General features: G+C 36.2%; 1 protein-coding gene across 5 annotated transcripts in view; it reads left to right on the forward strand.

Annotated features, from left to right (window-relative positions):
• ephb2b (eph receptor B2b) overlaps nt 1-15,350 on the forward strand; it is a 169,259-nt gene that overhangs the window by 25,548 nt on the left and 128,361 nt on the right. The window contains exon 1 of one of the 5 annotated variants that reach the window (XM_039673889.2): nt 6,199-6,390. The exons of 2 other annotated variants lie outside the window; for them this stretch is intronic. In XM_039673889.2, the coding sequence (XP_039529823.1) occupies nt 6,333-6,390 (58 nt within the window). In that variant the 5' untranslated portion in view covers nt 6,199-6,332. Of the gene's footprint in view, nt 1-6,198; nt 6,391-8,188; nt 8,210-15,350 lie in introns of those variants that run through there. 2 more of the 5 variants (XM_039673890.2, XM_089125334.1) reach the window with 2 other exon arrangements.

The following is a 15,350-nucleotide window of genomic DNA, read 5'->3' on the forward strand; positions in this document are numbered from 1 at the left end:
TTTGGGCTGTCAATAAAAATGTTATATTAATATTCAAACCATAGACCAAGAATAGAAGCACAGGCTACGCATAAAACATGTCAAAGATATGAAACCAAACACCTTGTAATCACAGTTGACTTTGCTTGTATGATGGAATATCATACATCTCGGAAGTTATTTTGGCAAAAATAACATGTAACCAAATTTAGGGTTATTTTTTTGGTTAGAAGTGGGTTATTCATAGCCGGTCTAATACCTACTTTAATTACGGTAAAATGACGGCGATTGCTTGCTGTATTAGATAATTATGCAAATATGTACATGCTTTCCTTTTAATAGCAAAACACACACACACACAAAAATGACAGCTGTGAGAAAGCAGCAGTTAAAAAAGCATCTGATCATAGTGTAGTGGATATATACTATGCACAAGTTCTGCAATTCACTGGCTTCATGTCGACAGATAATTAAAATTACACTGTTGTAGGCCTACTATAGACTATATGGGTCATTTTTTCTGGCTAGTTTGAATGAATCTCTTTTCTTTGCATGACACATTGACATTAAACACAGAATAGCTCTTTCGGCAAGAAATCCTGAACATTGCAGCATTTGTTTCATGTATCATTGAGCAGAGGAAAGACTTTCGGGACAAAAACTTTGATTTCCCCCCCCCCAAAACACACACAAATTTGCTGCATTTTTAACCTGCACCACTTTTCCCATAATTTCTCAGGGCCACTTGGGCTACATTTTAACACGATTTCAAATTCTGCAACTTTTTGATGCTTTTATAGAACAATATGATAAACGTTTATTGATAACATTAATGGAAATGATCTGTGTCATATGTCCAATCTTTTGGCTTTTAACAGAACAATCTGCAGCTAATGTGTATAGGAAGCTTGAAGCATCCTCCACAAAATCAACATGTGCTTTGGCTTTTCACAGAAACAAACGCACATGTTTGGTCTAGAATTACATATGGAATTTGACATGCGCACACAGGTGCACATGAGAAAATCCCCTTCTTGGGATTATATTTTTTGGCTACAAGAAATCTGACAGGACGCACAGGAGCTTTGCAAGGGAATTCTGGCTAATCTGCATTTGGAAAGTGAACAAAGCTGGGGACAAGGAGCTTGTGTTTCATGCCGTTAATGAAAGCCACTCTTCTTTAGGGCTGCATATGTCCACCTGAGGAACATTACAGGAGGTCTGGCTCTAAAGTCACCCCCACCCTCCTCCAAAGTGTTTCAGCATGGTCGCTGATAAGCGATCTTTGCTTTATTTGAAGAGAGCTCCATCAATTAGGATAAGGTTTATTTGGGGTCCATGTGGCCCAGATCATATGATTGACGACAAACGCTGAAAGATGCACTTTGCTTTGAATCATTTCAGCAGAGGCTGTGCTTTTCTCGTAACAGACGTGGATTTATTCTGGTGATAAACCCCATGTCCTGCATTGCAGTGGCTGATTTGTGAGGTTTAGTTCTCCGAGACTGTTTAACACGAGGCTTTTCTCCCTCACAAACGGATAAAGATGCAATGCTACAGGATGACACACCGACTGAGCACTTCAACAAAGCATTCTTGCGACCAAACTACCCAAAAGTGAGGTAATGCGGTATGAGAAATGGCTAAAACTACTTTATAAGAATGACTTTCCTCCAATTTAAAACTCTGATTTCCCCCCGCTGTCTTTTATAGGAACTCTGATCACATAAGTTACACTTTGAATCCTCCATAAGTTAATTAAAGAGGGACAGGACTTCTGGCCTTTTGATTAAATCTGCACAGCCTAATTGAGGTTAAATTCATGTTTTGGCAGCGAGTCACTGAAACACTAATAGGATGACTTAAGTGAACAGGATAAGCAGTAACTAAACCTGACCACAGAATAAGTACAGAGAGCCGGCGTTGTATATCAATGGATTGGATTATTGTGATCACTGAAGAATAGAATTCATTAACTTTCAAATTCACATATTGCATTCAACCCTTATCGCTGGAAAGGCTCATTTGTCAGCTTAAAAAAAGAAAGGAAGTTATAACTGCAAAAGAAACCCCATGTGGAATACCATCCTCGAGTCAAGCCCAAGTTTAATTTTAAGCCTTGAATGCGAAGTACCGGTATAAAGGCCTTATCTTTTTTTCTCTGACCTGTGAGGCGGTGTCCCTTGAGGGTTAATTCACATCTGAAGAGTCTTCTCAGATTTTAAAGCAGCCAGGATCTGCCACAAAGGTCAGAGATCAAGCACACATACTTAACAGATAGCAGAGCACTTTAAAGTCTACCTTCATTACTGCCATGCCAATAACAAAATACAGATAAGGGTGTCTTGAACACTGGCTAAATGGTTGTTTAATGGCTCTGCTTGTGAATGGATACAGGGAAAACATTGATTTAGAAGCTTTAAAATGTGGGATTTTGTGTAGCCACTCTCATGGGTTGATTTACAGTTGATTTATGAGATACTTGAGATGCATTTTTTTCTATTGATTTTTTTTCTCAAGTTCAATTTGAATAGACACTATTTTTATGTAGTATAGCCCAAAGTTTAAGTATTCATACTTTGAATCTAAAGAAAATATTTTTTTTTATTCTACATGCATCAAAAACTAAAAGGCAAGATTGAGAATGAAGAGAGAGGTGCAACTCCCCGCCTCTAGGTGGCGCTGTTGAAGCAATTTGGTACTTCTTATGTTCAGTAGTGTCAAATTGAAGTTACACACATCACACATTTAATCAGATACCGTTATTTATTTGACTGATGTGTTGAACTTTAAGGCTTAACTTTCAGCGTATTTATAATTATTATTTTTTTTAGATATGTAATTATCAAAAATATACTGCAAAGTAAAATAAACAGATTGAGTTTGGTTTGAAAGCATTCGTAAGTTTTGCTTTGTGTTAAGTTTGATTATTATATATTGATTGTGTACATTTTGTTTCGATATTGATCATGTTTTACAGTTATGTACGTGTCATGCTTATTAATCAATTTTCCAATTGCAAAACAAAACTTGAATTTAAATATAGCTTGCTAGTGCTAAGTTTTTTTACTGGGTCCAGTGTTGAGCATATATCATTTTCTTAATTTTTTTATTTCTAAAAATATAAATTATAATATCCTTTCAAAAATGTAATGAACTTTTAAACCGCTCTCTTATCTGGTGTATTGCCTTGCAAGTGTTTTGCGTTTTATATAATTTTATTTTTAATTTTTTTATACATGGTTTTGCATAAAAGTTTTACAAGAAAACCAAAACAAAATCTGTTTGGTGCTATAATATTATGCAGTTAAAAATATTTATCCAAAAACTCAAAGCTGAAACTATATAAATAAATTAAACCCTTTCTTAAAAAAAAAAAAAGTCAATCCTTATTGTTAATGTTATAATGTGAAGGTTTTTGTTCAGGCTAAATAACTCCACCAGAATCTAATTCACACACACAGTAGTTTTCTCTTTGATGTATACTGTGATATTAGAGAATGGTATCAATTCACAATACACATTCTTTTCCATACGGGAAATGATAAAAATAATTTAAAACATTTCGTACTTGATATTCCAGCAGACATTAGTCAAAGTATTAAAGTCCAGTCTCCCATGGTTAGTCTAGTTTTATATCCTTTGATATTTCTCCACAGACTGACTGGTATTTTCAAGTAAAATACTGCCAGTTCTTTATATTACAATAACAGCTTTGTTCCATGAGAGCATGGACTAACAAAACGCAGATTCCAAATTCAATAACAGGGAATAGAATAACTTAATCCTGTCATTGCCCGCAAGTCTCGGGTTATTTAGACAGACACCTTATAGGTCTATATCTGCGTTCTGATATATTCTGATCCTCTAAGTCGGCCGTGATTTACTTGGTCAGATTCTGTGACCTCGCGGGGAATGGTAAAAGCAGTCTCAGCTGCCATTAATCTGAAGCCTGTGCCCCATACATAGCCCGCTACTGTCGCTCAGAAAAACTCATTTTATTCCATCTGTGTAGAGAATCATCTTGTGGGCTTCTCCGAACTTTACCGCCTGTGTCCACCTTCGCCCACCTTCGCCTCATTTGTTGGTTATTCAGCTATATTTGGATCACACTACCAGCTGCTGAAACAGGAAATCAGTTGTATATTGCTTTAAGGAATATTTAAAAATTCTGTTTAGTGCAAAAATTCAGCTGTCGCTTCTTACAAACTACAACTGACAGGTCAAAAAGTTTATACATTAAGTTTGAGAGATTTTATTCTGTCCTAAATTTTTTCTTCTTCTCTGGTTGTCAGTAAAATGTTTTTTTTTTTTAAACCGTACCACTGTCGCCAGTGACTGTCACTTATTAATGCACTGATAAAAACAGCTTATAGATTTGCTTTAAAGGAAGAGGAGGTGATTTAATTGAAGCTAAATTGTTTTCAGGCCACATTCTTACTTTAGGGTAAATTCACTCATAATATAGATTTAAAACCGAAAAGCCTTGCATGCCTTGATTGCCTTTGCAATTTCTGCATAGATTTTTTGAAAAGATTGATTTACTGAAACACTAGTGGGCAATGCAGTAAATATTCAATACAACTTTGTACCTATATTGACCTTTTTTGTGGAACTTTATTTAACAAACTCAACAAATTACTTAGTAAAGATGGACATTCTATAGTGATTTGATGTGTAGGACACAACCATTTGGGATCAGGTAACTCTAGTTCTAGACTTTCGAAAGATTTTCAAGTCAACTGAGCTGTTGGCAAGAATAACACAAAAAGCTTCACATAGAGCACAGGTCTTTCTTTCTTTCTTTCTTTCTTTCTTTCTTTCTTTCTTTCTTTCTTTCTTTCTTTCTTTCTTTCTTTCTTTCTTTCTTTCTTTCTTTCTTTCTTTCTTTCTTTCTTTCTTCACAAAGTCTGCTACTTCTATATTATTACATTTCAAATGAGCTTAATCTAAGCGAGCAGTAGAAAGGAAAGAGCAGGTGCATAATTTATAGCTTACACCATGATCCTGTTATATTCACATAACAAATATAACCTCCATCTCTTGCCAAGACGCTTTTCAGTCGAATCAGTGATTAGAAAATATCGTGATTCACTCATCACAAGGTTTCAAGGTTCCTTTTTATTTTTTTATCACTCGGGACCTGAAAGGAAATGGTGTAAATTATGGTGACAATTTGAATTTATGCTAAACATGTCTTGTTGGACAATGGAGAAAGACTGCTACAATTTCTCAAAGATTTGTTTTTATTTTATTTGTCATCTGAGGGACGAATTACCTTTTTATTATATTTTGGTTGGATAAACTTAACCTTTCTGTTGTGTTTTTTGCTGCTTATTCTTGCTAACCTATTTGAATTGCATATGTTGTTTTAGGCACCTACACAAATGCATTGAAAATGTTGTTAGTCAGTTGACACACATTGTTAAAATTGCAAATGAGGCCTAGTGAGTTTGTCACAGCTGCCAGACATAGACACATTGTGCTCTCATTGATTTTGCTTCAGCGTGTACACATAAAACATCTGTGTTTTCAAAACTAAGTTACAATTGTACACAATGCATGTGAAAAAAAATAAAAAATAAAATAAAAAATATATAATTGTTTTACTTTTATATATTTTTACATAGGCTAATGTTATATCAATGTAGGCCTAATAAAGTATATGCAATAAAGCATATATCTAGGCTACTTTTACGCTTTCCGATATTTATGTGTCCCCTCGTTTCACAGTAATTTTAAAAGCCGTCTTACCTTTACTTTTTTATGAAGAAATTGGGCAACAGAAAAAAAGGCGACATACTATTCCATTAGCTACCATTAGTGCAACTGTAACAAACATATTTCGATTAATCTTCATAAATAATCTCAGAGTCTGTCTAAATTCGCATATCCCTGTATTCCCAATTGTCACACTTTTCTACCGAGCATCCGCTGATAAGGCTGAATAGTTATGCTCTTGCCTTGATTGACAGGTGGGAAAGAAGAAATGAGCGCTTTCGGGTTGGATGGGTTCACTCTTTTGTAGTCTAACCGATGGGAATGCGCTTGGGTCGATACTTATCAATGACATTATATTTATTACGAGTTTTTGGTATTTATAAAGCGACGTTTCTTATCCACATTCATTATGTGGCCGATCTAACGCGGCGTTTCTAACCACCCTCCCCCCTCGTCTGACTCATTTGGTCTCGTCCATACTCGCTTTGGATTTTAGTTGTGTTTATGGCATCGTATTCATTCAACGGAAGGTGGAAGTCTGCCGGTCTGCGCCAGTGTCTGATATCAATGGCTTTCAGGGCACAATTGATTTGAATGTCTGGACTTTATACAATTTCACCCCTAAGAAACCAATGATGGATATCCTATGGATTTTATGGACACTACTACCCTCGGTCCTGGCTGTTGAAGGTAAGATGTTTCTCCCCGTGGTTTGCGAGTCCAGCATCTTGCCGACAGACACAGAGTTTACGGTCACGGCACGTTAGTTTTGAATGCCTTTCTAGAAATAAGATACGAAACCATGTTTTCGCTAATTAACGAATGTGGAATGATACTGGGACAAATGTGACATTTTTCAACGGTTGCTTTCCCGCTGACAAGAACGTATCCCTTTGATAAGGCTTGTTCTGTCATGCGAACTATTTTGTTAAAACATCACAGGTGGCTTAGAAACGCATTTATTTGTACAGTATCAGAGTGAGTTTGAGAAATAATATATTTATCATCTTTTCGTGTTCAGTAGGAGCATAAAACGCATTATTTTTTATCTCCACGCGCTGATACGTGTGCGTGCGCGAACCTTGCACGAGATTCGCGCCCCTTATTTGTACAATCATTTCCAAGGTGAAATATTAAACCCGAACCACTTCTATATATGAATCTTTTTTTATTTTTCATCATTACTATTTAATTCTCTTGTTACGCATTCACGTGTTGTTTTACGCTCGTGTTCAGCGGGAATTCAGAGCTGAAATGGTGATGCTGGACTCAGCATGTTGGACAATGAAGCAGGTTTCCAGTGAGAATGCAATAACAAAACAACCATACAGTCCTTTATTCTCACTTACTGACCACACATTCAATCCCAGGCGATTTGAAGTGTCTGTGTCCAGTAAATTATACTCAATGAATTTTAAGTAGGCACTGCTGGTATTACAGGAACCTCTTGTGGCTTTAGTTCTCAAGTTTAATGATACTTGAGTTTAATGTCATGTAATGGATTAATATAGGCATACCCTACTCGATTCTGTACTTTTAGACTGGAGATTTTAACTGAAAATATTTTTTTCAAGGTTTTATCATACTCAAATTTAGTATCCTCAAAACATGAGGCTAACAGTGTACCCTAGTTATGTGCATAATAAAATGAACATGTACATTTGCATACTCGGGCACAAATCTATTTTAATTAAATAAGAGTTCATTCAACAGTACTGTATGACCGCCTTTTTTTTTACCTTTGCTATTAAATCTTTCTTAAAACATTTATATGGAGCAGCATAGGCTAAACCAATTACTTCAACATTTTTATAACTTTTTAAATGTTGTACAGAGATTTCAATCAATTTCTGACCATTAATTATTATCATATATAAGTCACTTGAACAAAGCGGGCAAATATTTTTGGGTATATTCGCCAAAAATGTAGATTTTTTTTTTCTAGGGCCAGTTTAATTCAATTTAAATTGAAATGTGCACACACATTTAATAACTACTGTATTAATATGTGCAGTAATTATAATTCAAAAATTAGAAAAAGCCTCAGTGTTTAATAAAGGAATCAAAATAATTTTTCTGATTACTTTTAGAGGCCTTATGGTCCTCAAAGGTTTGACCTTTTTCTTTCTTTTTTTTTAGTAATAGGCTATGTTGCCTTTAGTATCGTCTTCGCTGTTCAAGAAAAGTATAAATGATGATTTCTACATTGCATCTTGGAAAAGAGATTCACACACACACACACACACACTATAGTCTTCATGTTTTGAAATGTTTATTTAAATTATTAAATAATTTGATATATTTGCATATATATTTTCCCTTGTGGATCGCTTAATCACAAACCCTGGAGTGATTGGTCGATTTGCAGTTTCCTCTGTCTATCACCCTAGTTTTTCAGCCAATGGTGTGAAAGCGTGGCACTTACATATAAAAAATTAGAGAGTTGAAAAAGAGGTCAACGCTGCCTCGACCTTAAAAACAAAGTGATGGCAGGCAGTAGATGGGATGGGTAGGTGAGATTTGACGTCATCTTTAAAGCCTTATACAACAGTGTTTATCTAGAATTATTTCAAGGAATTTTACATTTTTTTTTTCAGTTGTGAGGATGGAATATAGTTCTCTTGTATTTAATTTGTGTGTGTACATGTCTGTGTAAAATGTTATCAGTATAATTTAATTAGGTTGTGTGGTGACCCTCAGGATATAAGATTCTGTTTGAGACTCCTTTAGTGGAAGAATAAAGTAAGTGCTTTTTTTAAACCCACGTTGGATTTGCATATGTGAATTTAGACAGCTTTTTCCCAGTAGGTGTCCATGAAATATGTTTCTGCTCTTTATTGTTTTATATTAAATTGATGATGCCAGTCTAAGGGGCTTTGAAGTTTTTTCTCAGTGACAAGTTTTTGTATGTCACCTTATATTATTCAGCAGTTGAACTAGTTACAGTGTAATTTAGTATTAGTCCTTTTAACTGTGCGTCTTCAGTGATTAGTAAAAAAATATATATTTGTGTTATTCTTTATATTTCATAGTTCCTAATTTTGCCGCCTTCATTTTTAGCTATTCTGCTTTGCATCTCAGGTTCACAGTGTAATCAAACAATATTCCTTATCAGATTTTACATTATAGATTTTGTACTACAGTATATGCTGGATTTGCATTATGTGATTACAAATCACAATTCCACGTTTTATGGTTTTAAAATGTTATTAACGGGGATAATACCATAAGGCCACAGCCGAGCTGCATTTTGTTTTTACCACGTCAAGAGTTGGCATCTATTGTAAGTAGGACGCCAGGCGAGGCGTTCAAAAGATTCCTCGCTATTTCAATATTCCCAGCATGCATTCTATTTTGCTGTCATAATGTCATGATACAATGCAAATTCTCTCTCATCTTGAGACATCCCATAAGCAGCTGCGTCTGTTCCCATACAGTAAATATCTGAACGCTATTTATTTATTGATGTGCTCGTCTACATGATGGACTTCAGTCTTTAGGGTAAAGAATAAAAATAGGATTTACTCTGGTTTTAATACGAGCCTTGGTGATAATGTATTACCAGAATACTATTTATAATTTCATGACTTGTTTTATCAGAATATTTTCCATATTTCTTTCAGCTTCTGCTTTGTTTAATGGCTACTTTTTGTTTTTATAATTTATAATTCTTAATTCTGAATTTATTGGTCAGTTTATCGTTGTAATGCTGTCAAAATTTGATCAGTATTTCTGAAGTTTTATAAATACTACCAAAATAAATTTAGCTTAGTATTTTGTACAAGTGCAAAGTTTTTTTCAGCTAAGCTTTTCATAATCTATTTCCATAATACTCTTAAACAATAGAGAGAGGAGATAATTAAAGCTATTGTTTGTTAACATAGCCGGTTTAGCTCTCATATCAACACTTCCACTTTGAAATGCCTGCCAAGTTTGAATAATCTGCTTTCAAATGTAAATGTGTCACGTCCGTTTCCAACCATACACCGAGTGTGGGCTACTGCAGCATAAGCAGACACATAGCAGTACAGTGTTTCGGGAAGGTAATAAAGCGCAGAGTGTGGGGTAGAGAGGTGGTGATAGGGGTTCAGAAGTGGGATTAGATAAAGGTAAAGTGAGCGGCTGCTCGCAATCATGTGTTTTCTCAGTCCGCTGAATGAGCAGATGCAGGGAGCTTGTCTGCACACCAGCCTCCACAGTGGCGTTCACAAAGAATCCGCCTCCATTCAGTGCCTAATCCATGCTACCCAGGGCCTGGCTATTGTCACTTTGCATGCAAAATTTCAATTAGTGCTGGTACCAGTTGTTTCTCTAGCGAGACGAGTGTCACGTTTCGAGGGAACGGCCGAGGGCTACCTTAACTATGCAGAAAGTCTGGAATAGACTTTTAATTTTTTTAATTTTTTGTACAAATACAGCCGCTTCCAGCACAGCATTCTATCTTTTACAGTGTCGGACTTCAATTTTTGTTTCACAAGTGTTCTGCACTTTCTGTGTATTTTAAGCAGATTCCTGTGTTCGGCGAGTGGCTGTGCACTTTAATAACAAACCTGCAATTTAAGGAATTCAGTCTGTCAACTGGGCTGGTCGATATACCGGTAGAGACTTTGGACTATCGTCTCCATCAAAGTTACTCTCGCGTGATGTTTGCTACGCAGTCACGAAAGTGTATCTTTTGCATTTTTTTTAAAGGGTAACTAAACCCCTGGTCAGAGCCTGACTCCACCCACTGGCAATATTTGAAAATGCTGAAAAAGTGGGCTGACCCCAGCGGAGATAGTGCTAAAACACTCAATCCTGATCGTTTTCAATACTCACAATTCCAACTCCTGACTCGCTACAGTGGTTTTAACGAAACAAGCTGGTTTTTATTCGTACCAAGAGCATGGTGAGCTGAAACCTGCGTACGTCACGAAGTGTGGAACATCCAATAGGAAAATTCAACTGCAGTAGCCACCGTTCAACCTGAAGAGGGCAGCACTAAGACGTTTTTACACCATATATTTTAGAAATAAAACACTTTATACATAAATGTCAAAAAAGTTACTCGAATCAATGACTGATATTAATAAAGATCCATTCTTACAGATCATTAACTAAAAAAAGTTGGTTTAGGGTTTAGTTACTCTTTAAGAATTGCGGTTAAAACAAGTGATTTTAAACCACTAAAGCACAGTAAGCAGTGAAAAGACTACTCATTTAGCTATATGCGTGTGCTATCAGAGAGCACACTAATATTGTTCTGAAATTAAAAAAAAAAAATGGGAACGATACCAGCATTTCCCTCTAGTGTTTTGAGCACTGTTGAACAGATTCTTAAACACCTCTGATTGGCCATTGTGTTCATGCGCTCAAAATATATGTCTGTGATTGGCTACAAGGATCTATCAGAGAATCCGTCTGACAGCAGATATATTACAGATCCGCTGACAGATGCTTGCTTTCAACGCTGTCCTGTGTTCTTTGCAAGTGCTTGGTGAAGAGCAGCAAAGATGTCTATTTACAACATGTTTTTGAAGTGTTGATCATTGTAGCTAATCACAGACATACACTCCCCTAAAATATTATTAGGAACACCTGTTCGATTTCAACCAATCACATGGCAGTTGCTTCAATGCATTTAGGGGTGTGGTCCTGGTTAAGACAATCTCCCGAACTCCAAACTGAATGTCAGAATGGGAAAGAAAGGTGATTTAAGCAATTTTGAGTGTGGTGTGGTTGTTGGTGCTAGACAGGCTGGTCTGAGGCCCCGTCCACACTACTGCCTTTTCGTTTAAAAACGGAGAATTAAAACAAATACGATCTCCATCCACACCAGCATTTTATCTGCATATTAGAATTGATCTCCATCCACATTAAAACGACTGAAAACGCGGATCACTTGACCATTCACCAACACTGAGCATGCTCGTGCCGGTGTAAACAGTGGCTGACTAATCAGTTGTGATATTGAAAATGGTGATAAGAATTCTGAAATGTCAATGGTGTTCATCCTAAAAAACACATTTAAAGCAAAAATAACAACTTTGATGTCGTTATCGTGAGTTACAATTACTCATATTGTGATATAAGATTTTTGTCATATCACCTACCCCTATTGTCAAAAGTCAACATATCAAGGATGTTTACTGTGGTGTTTAAGAGAGAAAATAAACAAAACATGCCAGTCAGAGTTAATTCATCTTGCTATGTAATTATGAAGACATTTTAAAATAATTTTAGTGATGACTGCCAAACTTATGCTCCTCTCTTCAGCATTTGACCAGGTCTGTGCGATCCACAAGCACCGGATCTCAGTGTAACTATTTGACTAATATAGGGTTTCCTTGGTCAGGTCCAGGCAGTTTCCTGCTAGTGCTTTGCAAGTGACTGAAGGGAGTATAAAGGGAGTTTCCACTGAGCATCAGAGGCGGGTCAGAGGCGCTCTCTACCACATTCCTCCCCTCTGGATCAGTCCGAAGAGTGATGTCACCCTATCCATAGAGAACCTCTCACACCCCCAGTGGAATAGAAATCTATCTCCCTTCAAAGCTCAAACTCTTCCTAGGATCATAGCATTCACAGTGAAATGTTAATAATCCGATATTTTGACATACAACATTTTTTTTTCTTTCTTCCATTAATACTCCACCAAGATGCATAAGGCTGAATCATAATTATTGAAGACTGCCACTGAATAAGCTTACTAATGTTTTACATGAAGGCTACTGAATGACATATTTTGTGTTAATGTTTTTTAGTTTTCTCCTTCCTGGTAATTTTATTTTATTTTAGTCAAATTTCAATGTTAACTTTTTTGTCCTAAACAAACTTTAGCCTATTTTCAATTATAGGTTCACAAAAACATGAATGCAGCGGTTGACAATCAATTAAAATCACTTTTATTTTTTTCCATATTATGTTCATTTACAGGGTCTCAAAACTGAAGGACCGTAATCTTTACTCATAATAACAATAAAATGTCATGGCAGTTTCACCATTAGGCTGAACTTCGCTGACTTTAGTATTAGTGTAGTGAATGGACAAATGAGGGTCTGCAGAAGATCGGTTGAGTGTGTGGTTGAAGGTCATGTGGGTTTTTCTTGAAACGGCTTAAATGATAGTGTTTTTCTACCTTGAGGTGATAATTGTTTCAGTCTGCAGTACAAGACAAGACTCAGGCTGCGGTTCAGGACAGAGCTAGGCAGACTTTACATAGAACATATTTAAATCATGTCATGATTAGATCATTAAATCTATGTTTGTGCATATATTAATGCATTCGAATCAATCCATTTAATCATGTTTAAGTGCTTACTGGTGGATCAGAATAGCTCTCCTGCAATTTACTAAGCATTCTGCTAAACACATTGGAAATGAAATATGCAGGCAGTCCTTTACTCCTTAGAGCTGTGAGCAATGCGATTACTCATGCATATGTAAGCTCCCATTGTTCAATATATGTTTATGTAGCCATAATAATACGCCCAGTTAAAAGGTGGTCTTAGAGGATGAACATCCATCATGCTGAAGTGATCCTAGACCTCAAATATGTTGTAACATCACCTATGATTTTTGCTCAGTTCATCTATGGACTCCTGAATGTGATTTTAACTGTACATTGAGCTTGTGGCACTGGGAACAGTTTAGCTAATTAAGTTTCAGTTGGCTGGTTGTCTTAAGGGGCTAATTAAAGTAGCCTAATTGCATAAAACCTGCCCTCGCTTTGTGCTTGCAAAGCCACTTAACCACTGTTATTGGACCATAGGTATTTTTGGGACTTGGAAAGCTTTTTGACACTTTTAGGATCCACATTAACCACTTTTTTGTGTCATAGTTTGTTGTAATCACATGTCAACTGTCAACTGTATAAAGTTGTTGTAATCAACTTTATACAGTTGAAACTGAAATATTGGATTAGTGTCACAAGTGGCCAATTATAAAATTAGGGTGGGAGAACAAACAAACAAATGAATAAATCATCCTGTCTGCACCTGTGAAGAAATGCAAATGATAGTTGGATCATGCGGTTTGTATTTTCTGAAAGAACAAACACATTTCTTTGTCAATCTTAAAGAGATAGGCTTGTTCATCTAAAAAGTAAAGTCACCATCATGTCTTTTTAAACCTGTAGTTTCTTCAGTCTAGGGTTGGACGATAAATCGGTATCAGTATTTGTCGACGGTACGCCATTGTCCGTAACGATAAATCATTTTTCCGATAAAGCGCTCAATATTTTCAAAGCTGGCGCGACCACCACAACATTGCTCTACTTCAAATGGCAAATGTAATAAAAGCGGAACGAAACTGCCCTACTCTTGTAAACTGTCCTACACTTGTGCTTCATGGACCGTTTATAAGTTTGGATCACTGTCATGTGCAGTGCGAGCTGATCTTGATCAAGCGACACTGTTACTACACACCGCTAAGAGATCCTAACAGTAAAGAAAGCATTTTAGCATTTAAATTCGCCACTGAAGTAATAGCATCGCTCAAATTTTAGTTATAGGCTTTATAAGCCAAGATTTTATATCAGCAACATTCACCATTGATTTAATGTAACACTAACTGTAACCATGAAAGTTTGCCAGGAATAGTAAAATGCTTTCAAGTACATTACACATCTTTTTCCATCACTTGAAAACTAAAATATTATCATATTTAAATGTTGTTTTAATGTGATGACCGAAACATTATTTGTTCATCCTTCAAAGGTTACCCCCATTTATAAAACTAAACGTTTCGAGATGTAGGAAAACTCACACTTATTAAAAAAAATACATTTTCTTTAAATATATATATTTTTTTTAAATCAAGGAAATTTCTCTGGCATTTCTTTCTTTTCGCTGTATTTGAAAACGCTCCGAACCGTGACACCACTGTTGTATTGAACCGATCGTGAATTTTGTGAATGTTACACCAATACTTATTACAGATGTTGATCTACCTCAAAGTTTGCCTTGATTGTTCTGTTACACTTTAACATTGCACACATTTTATAACATATATATAAAACATTATATTGTGATACATTTTTAGCTATATTGCACAGCCCTACTTCTGTGGAACACAAAGGCAGATATTTTGGAAATATTTAAATATATAAAAAAAGACTTCAGTGTGTTTTTGACTCTCCTTGTATGGGCAAACGTGTTTTAAAAAAAAGTCATACATGTATTTAGAATGACAGAATTTTCATTCTTGGTTCAACTTTCCTTTTAAGAACAATCCTCCTGAGCTGAAGTTAGTGACAGTTGTGTTCTTGCAGGAGGTCAGACCATGTTCGCACACTATTAAACATCTGCCTTCCATCAAAGCATTCGACAAACACAGTTCCTCAGAACTGGTGCAGTGCTGCTCTGTGTCTCCCAGAGTACAGTCTGTCTTCAGAGATAAAGGCAGGCTGATTGCATCCTCATCTGCATCACAAAGGGAAGCCGCGTTCACCTGAACTGCTGTTATCCAGCACGCACACTTGACATCTCCTGGCATTTCTGCCACCGCATGATGTCTGCCAGGCTTTGACTGCATACATCCTCTCTCTCAGGCTGGAGGCTGACGGCTTGACTTATATCATCTTTTTGGGGATATGACCATTGGTCCTGTTATAACTCGGTCTGATGTTATTGCTTTCAGCAGTGATGGTCTCGGACCACTATGATGCTGACTCT

The sequence above is a fragment of the Pimephales promelas genome, chromosome 21, assembly GCF_988280905.1.
Source record: "Pimephales promelas chromosome 21, fPimPro1.hap1.1, whole genome shotgun sequence".
NCBI lineage: Eukaryota > Metazoa > Chordata > Actinopteri > Cypriniformes > Leuciscidae > Pimephales > Pimephales promelas.